The following is a 22,625-nucleotide window of genomic DNA, read 5'->3' as shown; positions in this document are numbered from 1 at the left end:
TGGTCCCATAGAAACACTGCTAGGACAAGTAAGTGGCTGGCAAAACATCACCACTTGGCCATATGGTCTTCTGGAATGAGAAGTACAGGCACCCACTGTAAAGACTTAATTGGTAAATACACTGATAATGACCATGCTTTGCTTTGTATTGATCCAGGGCTTCATAATCTGTAATATTACCAGGGGTTCCTCTCTTTTTGGTATATCAAAGAACTTGATAGCTGTTTTTCTACAGCCACATCCACAAGAACTCAAGTTGCTTTCTGAATTATGTATATGTTCCAGGATGGCCCTACCTTTTATATATCCTAGGCAGCTGCCTAGAGTTTTGAGCTAGTTGGGACACCACCTTTAGGTTCTTTACTACGTGAGAAGGGAACTGCATACAGGATTAGAGCCTCTAGACATAGCACCTAGGGTGCTAGAAAATCTTGGACCAGTCCTGTAGACATATGGCAATCCTAGCGTGTGCTGACAATGAACATCTCATTGTGTGCAATACCAGTGGTCATATTTTATAAAGCATAAGACGTAATTGTTTATTTATAACTTGGTTTAGACAATTAATGGACAAGCAAATTGTTTTTCTTCAATAACGTCTTCTTCTCTTCTCTTTTCTTTCAATGGAAACATTTCCTTGTCAACAATCATCCTTCCTTCTTCCATTTGTCATGGGGCCATCAGAACCCAGCATCATGGAGAGATCACGATGATGCAGTGTCCACGCATTCTGCAGGCACGCCGGGACCCTCAAGTGGTGGGCATGCCTCCCAGAGTGGAGACAACAGCAGTGAACAAGGTATTCAACATTTCTTTTTACCTGTATGTTTTCAGAAACGTTTGGTACCATCAGGTGGTTCTCATAAGACCTTATGTGGAGAACCTTGAGGTCTGTAGTCTCATTTTCAAGGGATCCAATCATCAGGAAGAACATTGGATTTATGTCAATGTGTTTCCCGAACCTGCATTTTTACATTCTATTCTGTATCTGATATTGATAAACTCTAAAGACCGAGGCTTTGTGACAATGGTTTAGCAAACAATATCCAAAGTATAGTTTTTCATGTTATATACTCTTCAGGCTGCATTAAATATAACTTTCTTAGTTGCTTCAACCTTCTCTGATAACATGAGACTCACTCAACGACGTTGGCCCTTTCTTTCCTCTTGTTTTTTTTTCCTGAGAAGTTAGGAACTTCCTTCCATGAGTCCTGTATTAGGGCAAGTTAGGCATGGAATAGTTGTGGCTCCAGGGACTTTCTCTCTGAGCTGTGCTGGTATTCTTTTGGTGCTGTATTTAAATGTTATCTGGAATTCCCCAGAAAACTAAACACCTGGAAACTGTGTTCAGTTATTGGAACCTTTGTGACAGCTCTGAGCAGTGTGTGGAATCTCTTGGATACCTTTTCTGAGCTCTGTGAGACTCTAATGGACTTTGCAAGGCCACCTAATACCCTTGGTTCATTAGAACCTGTAGAGCTAAGACGCCTGTCCTCAGCACAGAAGCTGTTTTTGTGGACCGCATTGTCCGGAACGATGGTGACCACTCACCATTAGTGGAACCTGTCTACTGGGTTGGTTTGTTTGAAGAGTAAACTAAGTCTGTCTAGAGCATTGTGTCTCGAGTAGTGATACTGAGTATTTTTTTTTTAATATGCGTCATTCTAGCATGTGTTCTGCTTTTGTATTCTTGGAATAGTCCTCCTCCTCAGCCCTCCTGAACATGAATTGAATATTACCTTATGTTGCAAGCTACTGGGAACCATTATAGCACAAACTGGCTCATCGGATCAGTGCCTTATTAAGAAAGTCTCTAGATTTCACAAAGTGGTCCATAGATTTTAACTTGCCAAAGCTATCAAGAGGGATCACAACAGTGTGATGTCATAAGTGAAAGCAGAGAGATTAATCATATGCCCTGTTCTCATGCAAAAATTCCAGACAAAACGCTTTAAGAATAGTAACTATGTAACTTTCATATCCAACAGCCTTCAGCTACATGACATTACTATAAATTTAGATTCCAGACAACAGAACTCCATGTTACGTGAACTACAGCTCCCAGAACGCATTGCCCATGACATTATTTAATACAGAGCAGTAACAAAGCAGACGGGTGACTCGGCCAGAAAAAAAAAGGGCAAAAAGGTGAATAATGAGCTTAGAATGTAAAGATTTTATTTTTGAGAGCTGCGCAAGTGGCTGCCAGATCTATCATTAAAACTTCAAATTTATGACGCATAGCAGGAGAGTCTTTTATAAATGAAGCCCAGCATGTACAGTAACACATACATATATATATATATATATATAAAAATACACACATGAAAAAAAATACAGTTATAGTACCAAAACTGTGTCTGCGTTTTTTTTGAAGACTGGCGTTAGACATCCCTGACGCAATTATGTTGTCTGTATTCTATTTATTATTATATTGCTTCCAAGGAACATGAGTTTGTGTTTACACTTATGTTCCTTGGAAGCAATATAATAATACATATTAATAAATATAAATACATATTTCTATGAAATGCTTTTATTTTTAAATAAAAAAGCCTCCTCTGATGACAGGAAAATGATCTGTAGATTACACCATTAACAATTTTTGTCTACCCAAAATGCACTTGATCAGCTTATTGTGAATGCGCAGGAATCCTTATCACCACTGAGACGTACTCCATAGAAACATATATTTTTTTTTGGACATACATTGATAACCTAAACGTATAGATCAAATTGTCTTATTTTTAAAGTACTTTTTTATGTTATAATTAAACCAGGACGATTTGCTTACAGAGTACCAAATTCTATGCAGTCAGACAAAACAATTTAGCTATTTTTTTTTTCTCTCCCTTTTCAACCATTTCGGTTCGCTTTGTTAACTACGTGACACTGTTTATACAGAAATGTGTATACAGCCAATACTCCATAATAATGATTTATGGTGAATTTTGCTTGTTGGTATTAGCGTCTGATAAAAATTCTTTACTCTCAAGAATATTTTCTGCATAACTGCCTAAAACCTTCGCACTTGGATTACGCGAGATTCCAGCACGTTATTCACACACCAGTTCCTCACCATTAAGTATTCGCTCGAACTATGTACCGACTAATAATAATAATAATGGGGTGCATCTTGCCCCATCTGTGACGATAAAGACCCTTCTCGGCACTTTTGTTCCTCCACTTGACACAATTGTCTGGGCGGCTCTAAAGATCGGGTAAATATTTGGGGCTTTTTTTCCTGTTTCGGATAAACTCGTATCATGTGTATAGCGTGTTACAACAGATAAGACCCACCCAGTCTGCCCTTTTCCAGACCCCACATCGTCATACCCTTTCTAAATGAGCTGACCCTGAGACTCTTGAAAGATTAACCCTTTAATGGCCCCACGGTGAAGACTCTGCGTAGTGGTTCACCAAAATAGCTTTAAGCCTTGACTTATTATTTCAAGATAAACTTCATTGAGTCACCTGCATTCAAGCAGGGATATCAACCATAACATACTGGTAGCATGAAGAAGAAGTCAGCCCCAGAGTGTGTGTCCCTGAGAATCTGTCCCTTTACCCTCAGATTGGGGCAAAAACCCTGAGATTTTTTGGAAGAACAGTACCGGCACCTTAGGGAATGGGATTGTTTTTGAGTTGTTTTGAGTCTTCATTTTGAATATGTGGTTGCAAATGCTGTTTCTCCTGTTAACCCTTTAAGTACCTTTGCAATGTGCCCAGCACAGCTTTGGCAGCTTTGATTGTCAGCTTTTGTACGCCAAGGGAAAATTTCTTGAGAAACAGGATTTTCAGCGAGGGTAGCTTAGGGGTGCCTTAGGAGTTAGGGGGGGGCTGACTACCCACTGCCACAGTTAACAATTGCTGTCCAAAGACATTTCAGAGCTTTCGTCTCATTTAGCAAAAGTTTTTCTATGGTTCTCGCAGCTAATAAGTGGTGCTGCTTTAGAGACCCCATAGCTTAAGGCAAATCTAGCCAAAAGGGGAGGTTGGGGTTCCATAGCTAAGTAGGCTAGGGCAATAGGAGCTCTAAACCCATCATTCTTTGGGATCGCAATAGTTAACACATCTCAACAGTAGAAAAAGCCCGAGTTTGGACATAGATTGAATTCCTAGACAGGCCGGGGCACAAAACTGCAGAACCCTTTCCCGCTAGCAGGAGATAGAGCAAGAGACACCCTTCAACGATGGACCCACCACCATTACCTAAATGCAAACAGCTGGCTTTCTTTACGCGTTCCAACCCACTCTGTGAGTGAAAAGCAGACTCACCGATGTATACTATTCACGCGCCTTTCACGAGATCTGCCTATAGGAAAATGTAAAATAAATGTATAGAATAAGACGGCTGCTGTGCGCACCTTTTCTAGAGACAGCGCACGTTAGCCGACCACACCATCGCACGGCACAGTATGCCTTTTAGCCCTAAAGCTGCAAGAAATAATTATTTAAAAATGTCCATAGATACCGTTATATTATCACTTAGAGAAAATGAATCATAAACACACAGAAATTCTGTTTTCACAATAAAAAGACACTTTTTCCTTTTGTGACTCCATAACATTTACGACGTAATAACACGGAATGACACTCTAGCTTTCTGTAGAATTATTAAACCTGAACAATGGAACAATTTAGTGATGTAGGTTTCTGCTCAATATAGAACATCAGGACAGGCTTAGCCGCTGCTAGGTTTCTATAATGTAGTGCGATCCCCTTTCTGCAGATTATCAGGACAGGCTCGTTCACTGGCAGGTTTCTATGTAACGTAATGCGATCTCCTATATTTGGATTATCAGGACAGGCTCAGTTGGTGGTTTGTATCAGTTATATAGGCTGATATACAGATACGCATAGCCTGTTTGTGTTTAATGTATCATCTTTTTATCACAGAGGGGTAAAGCACATCACCATAAAATAGAAAAGTTCTCGTCAGCGTAATTTATATGGAATTAAACCATAAAGTGCGTAAAGAAACCGCCCCAGCGACTGAAACATTCTCCAATTCTATATGTTAAGTTACTTGGAAACCCGGGTATTGTTAAAACCCAGACCCTTTTTTTTTTTTTTTCTTTTGTGGAAAGAGAATTCTCTTGCCGCCTGTTAGACCCTAATTTAAAAGGTATAATTAAACCTGAATGTAGCCCCATAAACAAAAGATAAACAATAAAGCGGCCACATTCCCCGCTGCTTCATAGCTTTGTCAGACAGCTGTTTGCGGCCTAGTGATTTTTGCTCTGCCTTAACCCAGGGCTCGACGGACACAGGTCAGGGGAGCCGCGTTCCTCCAAACAACAACACTTTCATCAGACGTTTTCATCACTCGAGATTATTAAATTCCTCTGAAAGCCAAGGATGCGGCCTAGCAGGGGATTCTTATCAGACCAACCGCACATTTTAACATTATATTCCTTGTGAAAGCCACAACCTTTTTTGCTTTTCTTTTTTTGTAGCGAGCGAGAACGAAACGACGAACTTTAAAAGAATGTGCTTGTTGACCCAAAAATGGATCAGTTAGTGGCAACAAAGTAAGATAACGAATGGCGCAAATCCTAGTTTAGACCTGGGATAGAGGCGTTCTATAGACTTCTATAGGATTAACAGAGATTTCACTGTTTTGGTATTTTGTTATTTGTATTTCTAACCAAATTTGAATGATATATTTGTCCTCGTATAAAGTGTTCTGGAACTTTTACACTTTTTTTTTTTATTAGTTACAAATGTATACGGTGTGAAATTTATACAGTTGTATTTTAGGCGTAGGGTTCCTTTAAAGTGACGAAGCAGTTGGACATTTTTTTGCTCTTAAAACAAAATTGGCCAGATATCTGCTATCTGTAGGCACAGCTCCAGGTACTTGGTACTTGGCAGCGATGTGAGGCAGGGTTGCCGAACCTCAAAGGTGTTTAGTGATCCTGCCTTTGTATAATTTAACAACTCTTACACTTCCTTATGTCTGGACTTCCGGCCATGAATCGACTTCCTGGATTCGGACAATTATTACGAACAGAGAGGTTAAATATCCTGCCCTTTAAGTGTGCAATAAATATGTTTTTCGCGGGCACGATTTTGTGTTGTACACTCAACCAGACTTTGGTCCATTATTAAGATCTATATTATTAAAAACAAAGGAGCATTCGTTAAATTGGCATGGATTCCATTCAGATTAAACATCAAGGCGGCTGCAATATGGTGTCAAGTGGTTGAGGTGGTGCAGTTGCCTACGCATCACACTAACCATAGGAGATTGTACCACTTTGCACCAAATGTGCTCTTTATAAATGAATCCATATGCTTCTAAGAAGAGCATTTCTTTGACTAAAGTATAAGAGGAGAATACGCTGCTCTAGCTAGGACTTTTCTAGTACAAAGGTTCTAGAATGTTGCGGTAATACAAGAAGTGATGGATCATGTCTCCTGATGGGCAACTGGCAAAAAAGTCTTATGCTCATCAGGCCATATTGATGTATAACTAAGAACTGCCCTATTAAATTTGTAAAGAAGGCACTATTCATGGGAGATATACAAGCCACCCTAGATAAGTGTCTATGAAGGGAGTGTGTCGTAGGCTGCAGAGAATGTGTTTTGGGTCAAAGGAGGGGGTAGTACTGCATCTCTCCTTATCTTGGCACCCGTTCCAGACTTTGGTTTGTGTGCATCACGTTGCCCTCTTTTTCCATTACCCTCGCAGAGCGACTGTGTTTGACATGCACTACCCTACGGTGAAGATGCATGTTTTCATACCCTGCCCGCAGTCATTGATACTCCCCTGGTGCTACTCTTTCGAGGAGAGCGGACGCTCTTGTACTTTTCCCGGGTGGGGTCAGTTACTAAAAGCTGAGAATAGATGCATTAAAGGCGGAGGGAGACTTTCATGATCCCATTAGCATAAGAGAGGGTAAATTATTCATGTGTTCAGGGGGTGGAGGGGTGGGAGTATGGTTAATGCACAGCATTTTCAGATGAATCCCGCTCTGCTTGGTCTCCATATTCCCTAGATTTACGGGACTGCTCCTGTGGCTGTTTGAAGCTTCTGTGAGTCTCTCGGCTTACAAAGCTCATAACAGACATGCTTGGCTGGCATCCAGGACGTAAAATAACATGATCAGCCTTTGATGCAAAGTCCCTGGTTCTCAGTTCTAAAATAGAGTGCGAGTAATTATGTTATAGTCTCTATTAGTTCTTAAGTGCAAGCCCATCGTCAGTTTAGTCTGAACATGCTTTCGGACATCTTTGGGTAGTCTCGAGGGTCCTCTGGTCAGACATCCCAAGATGCTCAACGTGCCTCCCTCAACTTCTAAACTGAATGTACTTCAGATAGTCTGGAAATACCAGAGGTCGCCTAGGCATGATATTTCCATCACAAAGTTAACACCAAAATGGATTCAAACCACCAAAACTGGGTTGATGTGTTTTCCCGAGTTCAGGTCTGCCAACCATACGGCGCAAGAAGGGTTGACAATTAGCTAGAATGTTTGTAGGCAAGTAACAAATTAACAGCAGGATCAATCATAATCCTAATTAACCTGAATGGAAAAGGTGGCAGCTCTAGTTTATGAAGGGACCCTGGTGCTTTTATAAAAGTTTTAATATGTAAAATGGATAAAGCCGTATTAGCCTAAGAAAAACAGAAGCTATTGGGTCTCTTCTTCATCTATAGAAGAGATATTTGAGGACCCCTTGTGTTTGTATAATGGGTTAATACAATACAATCTCATCAGCAACGTTTTTGCATTTCTATTTCTTAGGAAAGCTTTGTGTTGGTTGTATCCTGACATTGTGCTTGAGTTGAGTTTTCTCAGCTATGGCTCCTCTGCTTTACATTTTTTAGTTTGTCTTGGATGCTACCTTAGCTAAGGAAAGGGTTAATGCCAGTCACATTTTGGAGGACTGTTTTGGGGACAAAGCAGAGTATGCACAATGGAAGAGGAGCTCAGCCATTAGACCACATGATGGAAGCACGTGTGTATATGTGTTTGTTCTTACGTCAATGTGGACAATTATATTTAATCTGTCTGTTCTGTTGAGTAGTTTATTGGTAATTGGTGATTTGTAACCTTAACACACAATCGTATCATATTATTATTAAATACCACTGTTAACCCATGGATTGTGCAGTTAGTTCTGTTAGCTCTCTTAAACCAAATAGATACCTGATTAACCTGTTAATTACCACTACTGTTATTCAAGAGTGAAAATTGGAGCTTTCTATGCATTAAGAGGTTTGGCGTGGGAACCCACTGTGTAGCTTAGTATGTTATATACACTAGAAAATATCATAAATTGGTGCTTTAGTAAGTAAATAAACAGTGTTGCTAGGTCTCAGTCACCATTCTGTCTGCAGCGTGTTATCAGATGGTATGTCCCACGATTCTGGATTTAATGAGTTTGAGGACAGACAGGAGGAGCCCGGCTATCAGTAAACAAGGGTCCCTATTTGAACGGGATGTGGGTGGTGAAATAGGAAGGATGTGGGTGGCAGACAATCATTTCACAATCTTGAAGTCAGATGGCACTTGGTCAATGGAAAATTGGGAAGTAAGAAATAAATAGGAAGAAGGACTGACCCAGACACCATGCTTATCACTTCCAGCAAGAGGAGGATAATGATACACTGAGCGAAGAACACGTCCACAGGACGCGATCGGAGGAAGCAGGGTGGATGGTGGCAATCGCTTCAACTGTCTCTGACTATCCTGTGACTGGGGTGTCCCTTTCTCTGCCCTTCTACTAGTTCACAATATCTGTTTGAAGGTCACATGAGATTCAGATTACAAACTTTCCAACGAATCATCATTATTATGAATATTTGATTTTAGAAATCCTGACTTTTTTCATTGCAGTACTGAACGCTAATGTGCTTCACCTCCAGCTCTATACATGCATATGAAATATGCTCTTCTGTACATTAACAGCCTCGCTATTCAGGCAAAAGACCATTATCGTTACCCTACTTGCCATCCCTTATATGACCCAATACAACCCTTTATTTCCATTACACAGCTGTTCCCTGTCCTGAATCTGCAAGCCTAGGGAATGGCGAATTACCCCTAGGAGGGCAGTTTTTTTATGGCCCGGTACTGGCTCTTTGGCTGCGTCCTTAGTACTTATTGTCGGATCTCAGGGGGCACGTTACGCACCGTAATGTATGTGCCTCGTCTCCTGTTATAGGGCTGGTAGGCTGGATCCCGTGGGATCCAAACAGACTTTAGCTGCTGCATGTCCACCTCCATTACTGCTTGTGGACAGCGGATAAATTATTTCACCAAAACCACATTTATGTGCAGTAACTTAGTATATTCAATCAGCCCATAGAAACATTGCGCTGTCTGTCTGTACAGACCGTGATAGCCCACCAAGTGCCATAATGATGGGTAAGGCAAAAGGCAATGCGTTTCCCACCACCATGGCATTGGGGTGGTTAAAATATGCCGTATTTGTCACCTAAAAGTTTTTTTTATTATACGCATAAATAAAAGAGCAGAGGCAAGGCAGGCAAGCTGATAGATCCTTGTTTAAGTGCAAGAATAGGTTCTTGAGCGTTTTAACTTTCGTGCAGTGCTCGGTAGAGGACATTACGTTTTATTTGAGGATTTCAGGAATAGCCCTATTGTACGTCGCTGTCATCACCCTTCTCCTTAAAGGCACAGTTCCTGTGGCGACTCGCTCCCTTCCTGTTACCTGATACGGGGTCTGACGTGGCTAATGCACAGGCTGTGGTCCCACGTCTCTCTTCTGTCACTTGTACCCCAGAGTCACACCGTATAATTCTGCACAGTAATATAATACACGATTAGGGGTAGAGAGGTATATTAAAGAAAAAAAATAACTATTTGATAGCATTCAGCATATTATAATAGGACAAACCACACTGAAACCTTCAATGGCCCCGTAATTACAGAGAAAGCGCTTAATGCACGGCTATATAATAACAGGAAATGTCTATAGATACAGAATGATATTGACGGCAACGTACCCCATGGAATACAAAATAGGACCCAGGGCAGGACTATGGACATTTCTATTATATATACCAATATAAAAACCAAATGTGCACTATTAACAAAGCAAAGGAATCTAATGATATTTTTTGCAGTGTAAATATGAATACCTGTATGTGTATGTGTGTGAATGTACCAAACACTGTGCGGCATGTACATATAATTATAAGAATGTCACGGGGATGACGGTTCATTGATTTCAAAGTGGTCTTATCACCACAGGAACCGACGGAATGTTCTTCCAATAAATTGGACCATTTCACTAGTTGTTATGTTGATGAGAACACTTTGAGAAACCGAATCACTTATCTATGTAACCCCTGATATACAGCATTATATACACAGCCATGTAATTGACATGGATCCGAGTCGTCACAACACACATTGTTGCTCTGTGTTATTGGTCTGATACATCCAAACATAGCGGTAATTCATCTTCGCTGTACACGGTGGCTTTACGGTACAAGGTATGGCTGATGATCCCTCACATCTACTTCTGCATCTAAAATAGGATACAGTAGACATGTTTCTAGGGGCTGTGCGGGGCAGAAAAGCCCTGGTACGAGATGTAGATCTTCAACACAAACTTTATACTCTGTGGTTTTGATTTTTATTAGGCATGGCTTTCTAGTGGAATGGTACTGAGCGGTACGGCGTAAGATGCATTTCTACAGCTATGGAATAAGAGTCTTCCTTCATTTTATTACCAGATAAACCTTTTAAAGGAATAAGTGTAGGAATTCTTAGCTTTTGGCTAATTTCCAGCATGGCAGATCGTCTTTCTGTCAGTCTTCATGGAGTGGGTGCTATTGTATATTTTGGCTTAACGTGTCTCCTTCATGTGTGGACATGGGGAAGCCCTGAGGGAATTGCATTCCCACCCAGGTACAAGAAAGAACAAACCCTGTTCATTAATAAGACCACGTTTGCAATTCCCTCACTCCAGCTAGAGTTAGTAGAGAGCACCCTGTTTCAAGAAAGTGCCCTTCCCTCTGAATTAGTGAATCGCTCCCTCATCTTCCAGGGATACGTAACAACATTTAAAGCGGGGAATTTGGGGTCTTCTCGCCCAACTTTTCTAATAGAATATCCTCCCTTAGATCGTAAGCTCCACAGAGCAGAAACAAACGGCCAGATTCCCTTCTCTTTAGGCTCTTCCAATAGCAAATAAGTGCAAATATTTACAGTTGTGGACTTCCTGTATAACTTTGCGTTTTGGTGATTAAGGAGGGGGGGTTGTCCCATGGAATTTAAGCGTTGTGATTTTGAGAGACATTCATTCTCTTTGTTGCCCCTGCAGTTTCTCTATTTGTTCAACCACCGATTCTCAGGAGATTTCTGCGGCTTCCTGTCTCCTCTCAAGCCCAACACAAACTTGTCTGCCTTGTTTTCCAAATTCCCTGCTGACTTAACCTTTCACCTCACCTCTGCCCACAAACCAAAGGCACCTTCCATCCCATCAGAAATGATTGTGCAAGGAATCTTTCCCCGGCCAGTCTGTCTGCCGTTAAACTCTCTGCGTCCCACTGTTCATTGTGGGTCACCGTGCTCGGAGTTATGATAAAGCGGTCTCTAAATGGAAATGTAGCCATGCAGGCGATGGTGTCCGTGTAACGAGACTTTTTCTCCTCTGTTTTACTTAAAACAGTTAACTTTGATGAAAATTTGGGTCCAGCCTTACAAGCTTTGTCTCCTGAATTCATTAAACCCTTCCAGTCGTTTTGAAGGACCATTCAACACAATCTTCTTACCATTGCTTAGTGATCTAAAAAACATATTGTGAACCTTGTCTTCTCCAGTATGTTACCAGCAGCTAATATACTGATGGTTTTATATACCCCCCTCCATATTCTGGTACCAAATGTTGTGAAATATAATATTGCTCTCTTTCTTACATGTCTTTATAGACTGCCAAGCTATACTGTTCTGATAAAACCTTCCCTTTCTCTACTCTTAAACCGCCTTACTCTTCTGCATTCTATGGAGTTTATTCACTAAACGGCGAGTTTGCAGACGAGATGCAACATTGTAACTGACCAGCTTCACAGTGCTTTAAGATAATGCGTCACTGGTGAGTTTGTTCTTCAATAAAAGCCAACATAGTGATCTTATGCGGGGCCAACTTGATCCTTTTTGAAGAAGAACCTTTCCATGTTTGGGCCTTCCTGAGGCATAATGACTTTGGTCACCTTTGGTCACCAGGTTCTATTACGTCGAAGTCGGCCATACATCAACCAATGTCATCATTGTCATATTACCCTATCCTGTCCTCCGTAACCCTTTCTTTCATTGGATTTCTTCCCCATACTGTTAACTGGCATATGTACATTGCTAGGAGAAACTCTCTCTTTCTTTAAGAGTTGAAGACTGAGTAAGGATTACTACTGTTATTATTAGGGCAGCTGGTTCGTGGAGCTATTGAGCGAGTGATACTATTTAAACTGGGGCGGAAAAAAAAAAAACCTGAAACGGAATGTTTATATAAACAAGAAACAATCCAGAAATTTCATCTAAGCATCAAGAAACAGAAAGTAAAATCTGTTTCTGCTTTGTGCTATGAATTTCTGCAAGCTGTAATGCTTATGGCGAAGCGTGATTTGAATATTTGTAACATATAGCGCTATCCTGCCCTTGTTTAGACTGTAGGAACATGTGGATTTAGTGCGTAGGCTAGTACACTGTATACCTATCCTCCATATATATTTATTTAGCGTTATTGCAAGCACATCTCCATCGCACTCTCCCCCCACCCGAAAGAAAAAAAACCAAACATGTTTTGGCAGACATTTTATTTTATTTTCCAATTGGGAATGAAGCCAAATCGCATGAAACCAATTGCATCAAATCACCTGTTCTTGTCATTACAGAATCAACTGGCTCTCAGTCATTACATTGACCCTGTCCATACAAGCTCATCCTTAATTAAATATTAATTAATACGGTCTTTTTACCACCTGCCTAGTGATGCCATGTATCCTGCGCCTTTCAAAAATTCAATGAAAAATTACAGCCCTATAGAGACAAGCTTTGCAGTCACTTTACAAATGACATGGTCCTACAGCGCTGCTAATGTTCAAAGCATCTCCCCTAACCACTAAATCACTGCCCAACCGAGCTCTCTCTAATGCATGTAGATTGGGTTACAATCAATTACCTAGATCTTAAGTGTACGTTCCTCTCAACGACAGGCCGTCTAACCGCGGTTGGGAACCATCCAAGTTTAGCAGCACGAGCCTCATCCTTTTGCTAGAATATGGACCCTTTAGGAAACTGTTGGATCTCTCTTTGGTTCTTAATTGCCTGAACCGGACAGAAAAAGGGACAACGTTTAACAAGGCCTATCATTCAATATTTAATCCCGTTATTACCTATAGTACTCTTCTACTACAATGTGTGGTGGATTGATTGACCGTCCTCAGTGCTCCATTCCTTGTCTGACTCCTTCTGATGGTTCTTAAGATATATAAACCATTCACATTCTTGCTCACCTTCTTTGCAGCATTCTTGTCCATCATACTGATATAAAGTTAGACGTTCAGGCTTCTAAAATATGATAATCTCTAACAAAGGTTTTTTTATATATATATATATATATATATATATATATATATATATATATATATATATATATATATATATATATATGTGCTTTGTTTTTTATCATTTCTGTTTTCATGTGGATTTATAATGTAATTATCATATGTGAAGGATGTGTGTCTTAGTGCTCTAACCACGGCTTACATGGATGGATGTGTACAAAGTGTTGGATGTTTACTTATCAGTACCAGAATCAATGTTTTGATCAGATAAGGCAACAAGAATTAATGTTATTTGTACCTTCTAATAGATTGTAAGCTCAGAAGGGCAGGGTCCTATTCTACTTCTGTACCAATATAACTTAACCTTATTGTTAGTTTTAATGTTTTTGTTTTTTTTTGCTGTGCAACTATTGTAATAGCGCTACGGAATCTGCACAGCTGGTACCCGCAAACATACACAACTCGGACTTTCCCAACAGCCAAACTACTAGTAAGAAGTACGCAGTCGTTCTCCGTCATTCCATCAGTCCGACCTGATTTGCATTTGATTTGTGAAACAATTCAGAGCAGTGAAAGTGGCAGGGGGCAGAGCCGGGGATTTATAACCTAGGTGTTTATTTTAGATGTTGACTTGTGATAGTAATTGAGATGTAACTGTCAGGCTGGAATGGAAAAGGACCTTGACATATGCTTTAAACATTTTGTTCCTGTTTTCAGAGTCTGGAAGAGGCTGCTGATTGCAAGTAGGAGTTAATGCGCTCCTTTATTTATTTATTTATTTATTTTATTTAGTAAAACCGGCGGCATTTATATGTGCTGAGCATTTTAAAGTCTCTTGAATTGTTGATTCTGCAAATCATACTTTTTAAAAGGATTGCAAAACGATCACCGCTTTAAACTCATTTAAACTCTCGTATTGAATATTTTATCAACACTTTAAAAAAGAAAAAAAAAAAAAAAAGCAATAAGAGGAGTAGAGTCTGAGATTCATCTGGACTCTCAAAAACCGTAGGATTCCTGCTTAGTTCTCCCTGCTCGTTCCAGCAATCAATTGTGGGGTTCATCCGTGAATTGATAATGGAAGAATATAAGGTGGAAACCCATGGCTGCCCACAGAGGGGCAAGAAGAAGCCCGAAATTTCCCCTCCCATGCAACCATGACTCTTTTTTCATAAAGCTCATGGATCTCCGATTTAGAGTAAGGGTACAAGTACAAGGAATGGCAGACCTAAGGTTGTATGCCTAGATATGTGTGATTTTTCCCATTTTGGGGATGAGATGATGTAAATAAAAAATAGCGATATCTGCCTCTTCCCTTTAAAACAAACCACTTCTCCTGCAAAACTGCCGGTAGACTGGTTCGTTACTGTTTTCATAGATTTTTGCATTTTCCAGTAGTTATCTCAAGGTACTTAAGTACTCATGCATTCCCGCGGGGCGCATTGCAGCCCATATCTTATAATTTCTTCTTCGAGGCGGCAAATGGCTTGAGCAGGTCAATGTGGCTTCTCAATAAGAAAATATGCTAGAGATACTGCTGCTTTTAAGTTGTTGTCCAGGATGGCAAAGGGTTAATCACACTAACTAAGTATTCACAAAGTATAGAATAACATTGTGATGACCAGTCTGGAACATTGACTCTGCGTATAACCTTAAGAGACCTTTTGTTTTTCGGCTTGACCCTTTCAACATAACCCCTCTACATACTGGGTGTTTGATTCTAGATAGACCAGTGTGATCCAGAAGGACCTGATTCTTCATACACGCTATGAAAGCCTTGGGACAAAGGTGAGGTCACAGGTTATGTCTGGAGGGGATTCAGAAACATGGTAGACATGCATAGGAGACAGGAAACTGGGCAAGGTCTCCAGAGGATCAGTTTTCATTTCTTGGCTCCTTCATTTACATGTCATTTTGAAAACTCCTGATTTCCAGACTCCGAAAAGGTGACAAACAGCCTTAACCGGAATTCCTTCTTTTAGAAATCAAAATAATTGACCGAGGTGCTACCGCGAGTTTCCTTATTGCTTAATACAAGTCCTATTTTATTTGTTTTTGGTTCACCTGCACATTTCTCCATAGATAGAAATGTAAAATGTATCACTATACCCTTTACAGTAGTCCTTTAACTTTCGGTGTTCTCTCTCTCTGTCTCGTTTTATGCTTAATTTTACACCAAGGAGATATTTATGCATTAGTGCTGAGTATGTAGGGCATCGTGCTCTGTCCCATAAGGGCATTTTCATGAAGAGGAGTTTAAAGATTTTTTTCCACCATTTTTTTTCTTCTCCTTTTTTGTAATCTTAGCATAAAACGGAACGTACACCCAAGCACTGATTTTTTTTTTCTCTCTGTTAGTTGGGTCCCGGGGGGCATCCCACGGATTTCTGCTTCTCTGGAAGTTGCGGCTATATAAGTTAATTAAAAAAAAAAAAAGAAAAAAAAGAAAAGAGAAAGCGAAAAAAGAAAGGAATGTGGTTTGTAGGAATGGTTGTGTACCTTTAGTGGGAGTTCAGAGCAGCTGCATTAGTGACTTGGAATGTGACAGTACAAAAGAGAGCAAGCTGAAAAGACAGCAAGCGTCAGGACAAAAGCAGGGATCGGCTAACACAGCAGCCCGGCAGCACATGGCCTGACTAATTTATGAGCAAAAAACTGCTCTTCCCTGGACAGAGCTGAGCTGAGAGGCTGCTGGAATCCTAGGAAGTTTTCATTGACTCCTCCAACATCACTGCAGCCACGAGAGATCATTTTCAGTTTGAACTATATCAGGGTCTACGCTTAATCAATACGCTATCGGAAAAAGAATTAATTACTAAAGCAGAATAAAACAGCTGCATTTTAAACGAAGGATCCATCACTCGTCTAATCTTTCCAGTTACAGAAGCCGCTGTGAGGTTCATTTCAGCTCTTATAATGAGGAGCTCTGAGAATTTCCCTCACCCTTCTCCAGGGGTTATGAATTAAGTTTACTCTCTCCCCGCTGTTTCGTGATAAGTACAACTTATTCCAACATGTTAAATGGGGAGGCGAGCAGTCATAGAACACCAATCGAGGATGTATGCTTACGAGATAAACATGGAACTATTCTCAGTTCAATGGTAGATTGAAACACAAGTGGTGGAAGTGGTTGCTTTCTGATCGCTACGGCGAATGGTGCCACCATATTGCTTACCTTAATGGTTTTTCCAACATTGTTGCCCATAGAACACTAGATTTTAAGCCACAATTACTAGTCTTTCGTTAGTGGCCCAATTAGACATCTTAGAAACCACTTTCCCAGTTGTAACAAAGATTTGGAATAAAGCAGGACGGATTTGTTGACCAAAATGTTTCTGGCCTGGCTGGGGAAAGAAACGCGAAAAACCAATATTCAACCGATGATATGTGCTCTGACAGACACAAACATGACATTGTGTTCAGGGATTTGGCGTGTCTGCAAGGTGCCGCATTCTGCTCCAGGCTGTACATGTAGAAAGATTGTTCTGTTATATTGTACACAGGGCTTTTATGTAAGAATATCAAGATTTCCGTGTTTCTTCTTGGAAGGAGTGCATTGTAGCTCGTTTGAGGAGGCCCCCCCTCTGCTTTAATGCACAGCGTAACAAACACAAGCATGGTTCTTATCATTTGGCCCTTCAAAGAATGAAAGCCTTATCACATCGGGTCTTTCCACCAATTATAACAGTCAGGTACTAATATATCCCTAATGACTTCCACTTGTCTATTCCAGGAAGATTGGCGACTTTGGCACCGTACCCCACAAGGTATACCCTCTGTGCCCCCAGTACACTTACAGTTTCTGCTACAAAAATACTCATTGACGTGCGGAGATCTGAGAGCGATATTTGTGCGCTGCTGTAACTCAGGGTTGGCAGGCACTTGAAAGGGTTTTAGCTAATTCTTGGTGATATCCATTTTTTCTCTCCGCGTGAAAGGGTTGCCGTCTATAGAAAATTGATGCAGTTTGCTCTGCTAATTTTCATGCTCATTCCAATTAATTTAACACGACCCAGATTCCTTCCTCGGGCTCATCCTAATTAGTGAAGCAACACCTAGAACAAGTTCTGTTTAATAACACAGAGGAAGCTCTGTTTGCGAATGATTTTGATGGTAATAAAGATATTCACTGATGTGGTTTGATATCTGATGTCAATTATAGTATGTAATTTAGAGGTCTCCCTCGTGCACGGTATGATGTAGGAAGCAAGCAGCGGGACACTGTCCTATATTTGATTTCATTGACGGAACCAAACTCACCTTTGGGACCAATTAGTGTTATTTTTCTGGTGTGAATTCCAGGATTGTTCATTTATTCCACCATAATGAACTGGGAGTATCTGATAAAGAGCAGCAAACTGCGAAGCCTTCTGAGAGTCGCTGAACCTTAACACATAAAGAAGAAGCATCCATGACATAGAAGCGTTTACCACACTTCTCCACCTCCCTCTTTGTGTCCCCCCCCCCACCCTCTCGTTCACTCGCAAGTTCGATTTTGGCACAGAGAATAATAGGAGAACTGTGAGATGAAAAAGTATCAATTAGTGAAGGACATCGTAAGGCCCCAAGCTCTCTTGTACAGATGTAAATCAGATGTGTTTGTCTGGACCTTGGTATACTCGATGCGTTTAATTCCAAAGAAGTGGAAAGTAAGCGACGGTACTTCTAGTTCACACGTCTCTAGATAAACCTGAATTTACTTTCAAAATATCAAACCTCGAATGAGGGGAAAAGGAATTGGCCACCATCCTGTAAACTAATTTAAGCTAATAACAGTGAATGACTAAGAGGCATCCAGCTGGAGTATTGACGATTATTCTATTCATGCGTAGTTGCTATTTCTGGCAGCCAGAAAGGGTGGTTTTGCCTTGACTGGGCCTTGAGAAATGGGCAGTAACACAAACTATGATCCCTGGGGGAGAAAAAAATAAAAATTTCTCCATAGCTATAGAGACTACAGTTAATTACTGGGAGATCTGTCAGAAATAGGTATAACAGGTGGAAACGTTGTTAGGATACTGAAAAATATATATTATGTGAGAATCTAGTTTGAGACTTCACAATGCCTCTGGGGGACAGGAGATAAAGTGACTGGCTTTAGTTTTGGTCTGGGACATCTTTGTTCACGTGTGTCAATTCGAATCTCATGGTCTTCCTCGGTGCCAGAGGCTGATTGCCCCTTCATGAAAGACGCCCGGCCGTCACACCATTTATTTATTTATTTTGCAGATAATATCCACTTTGTAGTGAGGAACAGATATTACAAAGGAAATGTCTGTTTGCTGTAAAATAGGTGTAAAATTATACTGTTTATTTTATACCGGCCAAAAATTCCCAATTTGGTGTACATTCAAAGCTATCCAAGATTGTTCTGCAATGTGAACAATGGAAGAGTTTCCTGAGTAGTTTTTCCCAAGAAGAGAGCTAAATGTTCTCTAAAGAATCAAAAAAGGTCTGGATGGTTTTTTTTTCCTCCATATGACTTTGTAAAGTATAATTACTCCCTAAAGAAGCATGGTTGTTGGATAAGGCCCCTTATCTAGGAGATGACCATTTGGTATGAGAACCAACCCTCGGTCCCCCTGAGAGCTTGATTTGTGGAACAGGGGTCACTGTAGGTTCTTGGGGAAATCCTGTAGCTCATCCTACATGGTTGTCCTTCAAAAAGATCAGTCTTGTGATATAAGATAAGGAATTCATCTGATAGTTCACTGTGTGGGGCCGTGGCGATCTCCTAAATTAAGAGGTACCAGTTTTCAATCAACATTCTGCAAGCCTGTGCCCCCCACATTCGGCACTCTGCTTCAAGGCCAACACAGAAGGACTCACCTGATGCTAGAACATAGATAGGGGACATTTTATCTCCCAGATGTTGTTGTAGACCCACAGCTCCTATCTTGCTCAGATTGCAAAGAGATTGGCTAGGCTGTAATTCGGCAAGGGCCACAAAAAATACACTATAAATAGAATATCTTGTAAAATGTTCATTGTTTTAATGTGTAAACTACAACATTGACCATGAAAGTTCACTAGTTCACTTTTCACTACTAGGGTTACTTCGACTACTCTGAAAGTAATAGTTAAGGCTACAATGGGTTAAACGAGCTCTATGACCTTTGCGAATAGTGTAGAGGCCATGTCAAATCCAGAAATCATTCAGTTGTCAAAAATCTCTTTAAATAGCAATGTAATGAGGTAACTGTAGCTAGTGATTGTGCGCTGATTATACAGCCAGTTCTAGCTGCATTCTTTGATAATGCTGATAACAAAATACTCTATTCACGAGGTTTTCAGGGTTTTGCTGCAGGCTGTGTCCCAAACAGACTTGTCTTCTTTAAGAAAGGAGTACTGCTAAAAGGCTGGAGTGTGTTATTTTAGAAATAAAGAAAACATATCTAGAGCAGGGCTCTCCAACAGGTACCTTGCACCTGGATGTCTCGAATGTATCTTCTCAACCCTCATAACAAATACAATAAGAAAACTAAAATAACACCACTCCAAAAAAGTCATACAAAGTATAATATGCTTATAATATATTCCCTGATTTTAAGAAATATTTTGGGGTTTCCATAACCTGTTGGGATATATCCTGCCACTCAGCTGAGACAGTCTACGATGCGTTTGCCTTTCCATTTATATAATTCAGACATTTCTATTAAAATGATGTGTTTTTTTGGTTTAGGAAATGTGGATATGGCTACGATATTTGCTTAAAAAAATTCTTATTGTCCAAAGTACGAGTTATTCGGGCTCGTTGGTAGAACACACCAGCCAGTTGTAAATGTGGACCTTTACATCCTATTGAACTTTGTAGTGTGTATTGATTCCTTTTAATAACATTTTTCGAGATTAGCGCTCGCAGAACGCTCGTGTCCATTCCCTGTAGAGTAGAAATTGAGGTCTCGCGCTGATGGCTGACCCTTTATTAAAAAAACATATTATTAATAATGGTAGTAATAAAAGAAATACATAGGGACCTGCAGTAAAATGTAGTATTAGAGGCACAGAAACATTTAAGAAAAGAGCAGCATTTTTAATATTTTTTTTTCTGTGTGACAACGTGTGGCCAATGTCCTTACTTCTGGGTATCGGGCTATGACGTCATATCCCGGAGCCCCACTTTTAGAAGAAGCGCGGTGCAGAAGGAGGCTATGGAGGACTGTGCCAGTAGGCGAGATAAGTGATCTTGTTTTTAACCGGCGTATTGAGTAGTCGCATTATAAGCTACAGAATGCTGTTGATTGACTTTGAAGTGGTTTGTGTATACAATATTCAGGGATTATTTTAAGTTTTTAAATACTTTTTTTGTTACATGGATATCTACTAAACTAAAGTACTAAAGTATTTATTATCTAAAAAGATCTGACTTAAAAATACTATGTCTTTTTAAAGTAGTCGTAATATTCACACAACGTTTTTGACAGCTCCATACTTGTCTTTTTGATCTTGTGTCTTAGCTTAAAGGGAAGTCCAGTGTCTATTACAGTTTGACCAATGAAGAATGCATATTGAAGTACTTAAATACATATTCTTTATCTGTTAAAAAATAAAAATGACATAAGTTTAGAAGAAGCTTCAGTGCACCAACCCCTCCCCGCATTTTGTAACAGTTTTGGCGATTGGAAGCAGGCAATCATTGGCAGGAGAATGCTTGAAGTCAATGGGAATGCTTTCTGCACATGTGCACTGGGGGTCTCATGGGGGGTACACAGTGCAAATGCATAAGGGGCATTCTGATGACCCCCTTCATGCATTTGCAAGGGGAAAATATACATTTAGAAAGGACACTCAGCTATCTGTGCGTTAAAGTGCATATCATTGCTTTCATTTACTAGACAAATAATAGGGGTTAGAAAGTATCTTAACCTTACTGTAAGAAAGTTATGCCCATTGTACTGGTAATGAACTTGTATATGATGTTCTGTAGGTACGTCTGGTATGGGAGTGATATAGAATACCAGCTTCATTCTTTATACACAACCGGCTGCATGTTGTACAGAGGCCCTTTAAGACAGCAGTCCTCTGTGTGTGTTTGAGGTTGGATGGTCATGAGCTGGCGTTGGCAGCAGTTCCTCACAGGGGACTAGAGCAGGACATTATCGGGAGCTTGGGATTGTGCGTTGTGCAGAGCAAGCAGAGTTGAATCTGAGAACTGGGACCTGGATGGACATTAGCCTCGGCTTAATAGAATCTGAGTGATAACTGTGCATAATGCGGTACAGAGAGGTCACTAAAAATGATAAATTAGAGTCCCATTAAGGAGCTTTATTGCAGAGAGCTGCGAAGATGTCTAAAAGATAAGTTGTTGCTGGCATTATGGGACACAGTAGACAGGCATGAGTTCCTCTCGATCTGTGACTCTCTCATTTAGAAATCACTGGTCATTCACAAATACTATGAACCACGGGCCTGTTTTTCCCATGAAGCTTTATTTCTCTGAATCTGTGCTGCACCATCAGATTCTGTAGCGGTATTACAATAGCGGGGGGGGGGGGGCACAGTGAAAATTAACAAGAATATTACAATTAAGAATACCATCAACTCGTGTTATGAAATATTAGTACAGAAGGAGAAAGGGGTCCTACAATCTATTAGGAGGTCTGGAGTGAGGGAGTAATAAGACAAATTAAAAGTGTCTATGCAAGGTTGTGTGGCTCCTCATAGACTAAAGTAAAAGCCATGTTTTGTTAACATTAAGGTCCATGAAGGACAATGAAGTCCAGGTATTATTTGACTTTTATGAAGCTTTTAAGTGAAGCAGAAAGTCTTGTTTAGTCTGGCCCTAGGTGTCTAGTTAGCTTGACACCTATACATTCAATAAAACTTATAGCGATAGGTCACGCTGGTACCTTTTGTAATTCATTCATAATTAGGATGTGAATGGGACCATAAACACTTAAACGTTAAGATGCTGTGGTTTTATGATGTCTTGGGTAGAGGCCATGAGAATGTTGGTTTGAAGATGATTGTGGTCTACAAGCGAAGCTGGGATGATGGCTTTGCTGGTTCTGGGATGCCATGAAGCTTGACTCAGCCCAAGTCATTGTATGGGTTTTGCAGATTCTGTGATAGAGGCATG

General features: G+C 40.3%; 1 protein-coding gene across 6 annotated transcripts in view; it reads left to right on the top strand.

Annotated features, from left to right (window-relative positions):
- The window catches only part of LOC149284047 (homeobox protein Meis2-like), a 79,357-nt gene that overhangs the window by 16,892 nt on the left and 39,840 nt on the right, over positions 1-22,625 (top strand). For 4 of the 6 annotated variants that reach the window (XM_089497261.1, XM_089497258.1, XM_089497262.1 and 1 more), the window contains exon 7: positions 685-799. In XM_089497261.1, the coding sequence (XP_089353387.1) occupies positions 685-799 (115 nt within the window). The remainder of the gene's footprint in view (positions 1-684; positions 800-22,625) is intronic. The other 2 variants (XM_089497264.1, XM_089497263.1) reach the window with 1 other exon arrangement.

Source organism: Sceloporus occidentalis, unplaced genomic scaffold (genome assembly GCF_023333645.1).
Source record: "Sceloporus occidentalis isolate IW3139 unplaced genomic scaffold, rSceOcc1.0.p SCAF_100, whole genome shotgun sequence".
Classification (NCBI taxonomy): domain Eukaryota; kingdom Metazoa; phylum Chordata; class Lepidosauria; order Squamata; family Phrynosomatidae; genus Sceloporus; species Sceloporus occidentalis.
The sequence above is the reverse complement of the archived record's forward strand: the minus strand, read 5'-3'. Positions and strand labels throughout refer to the sequence as shown.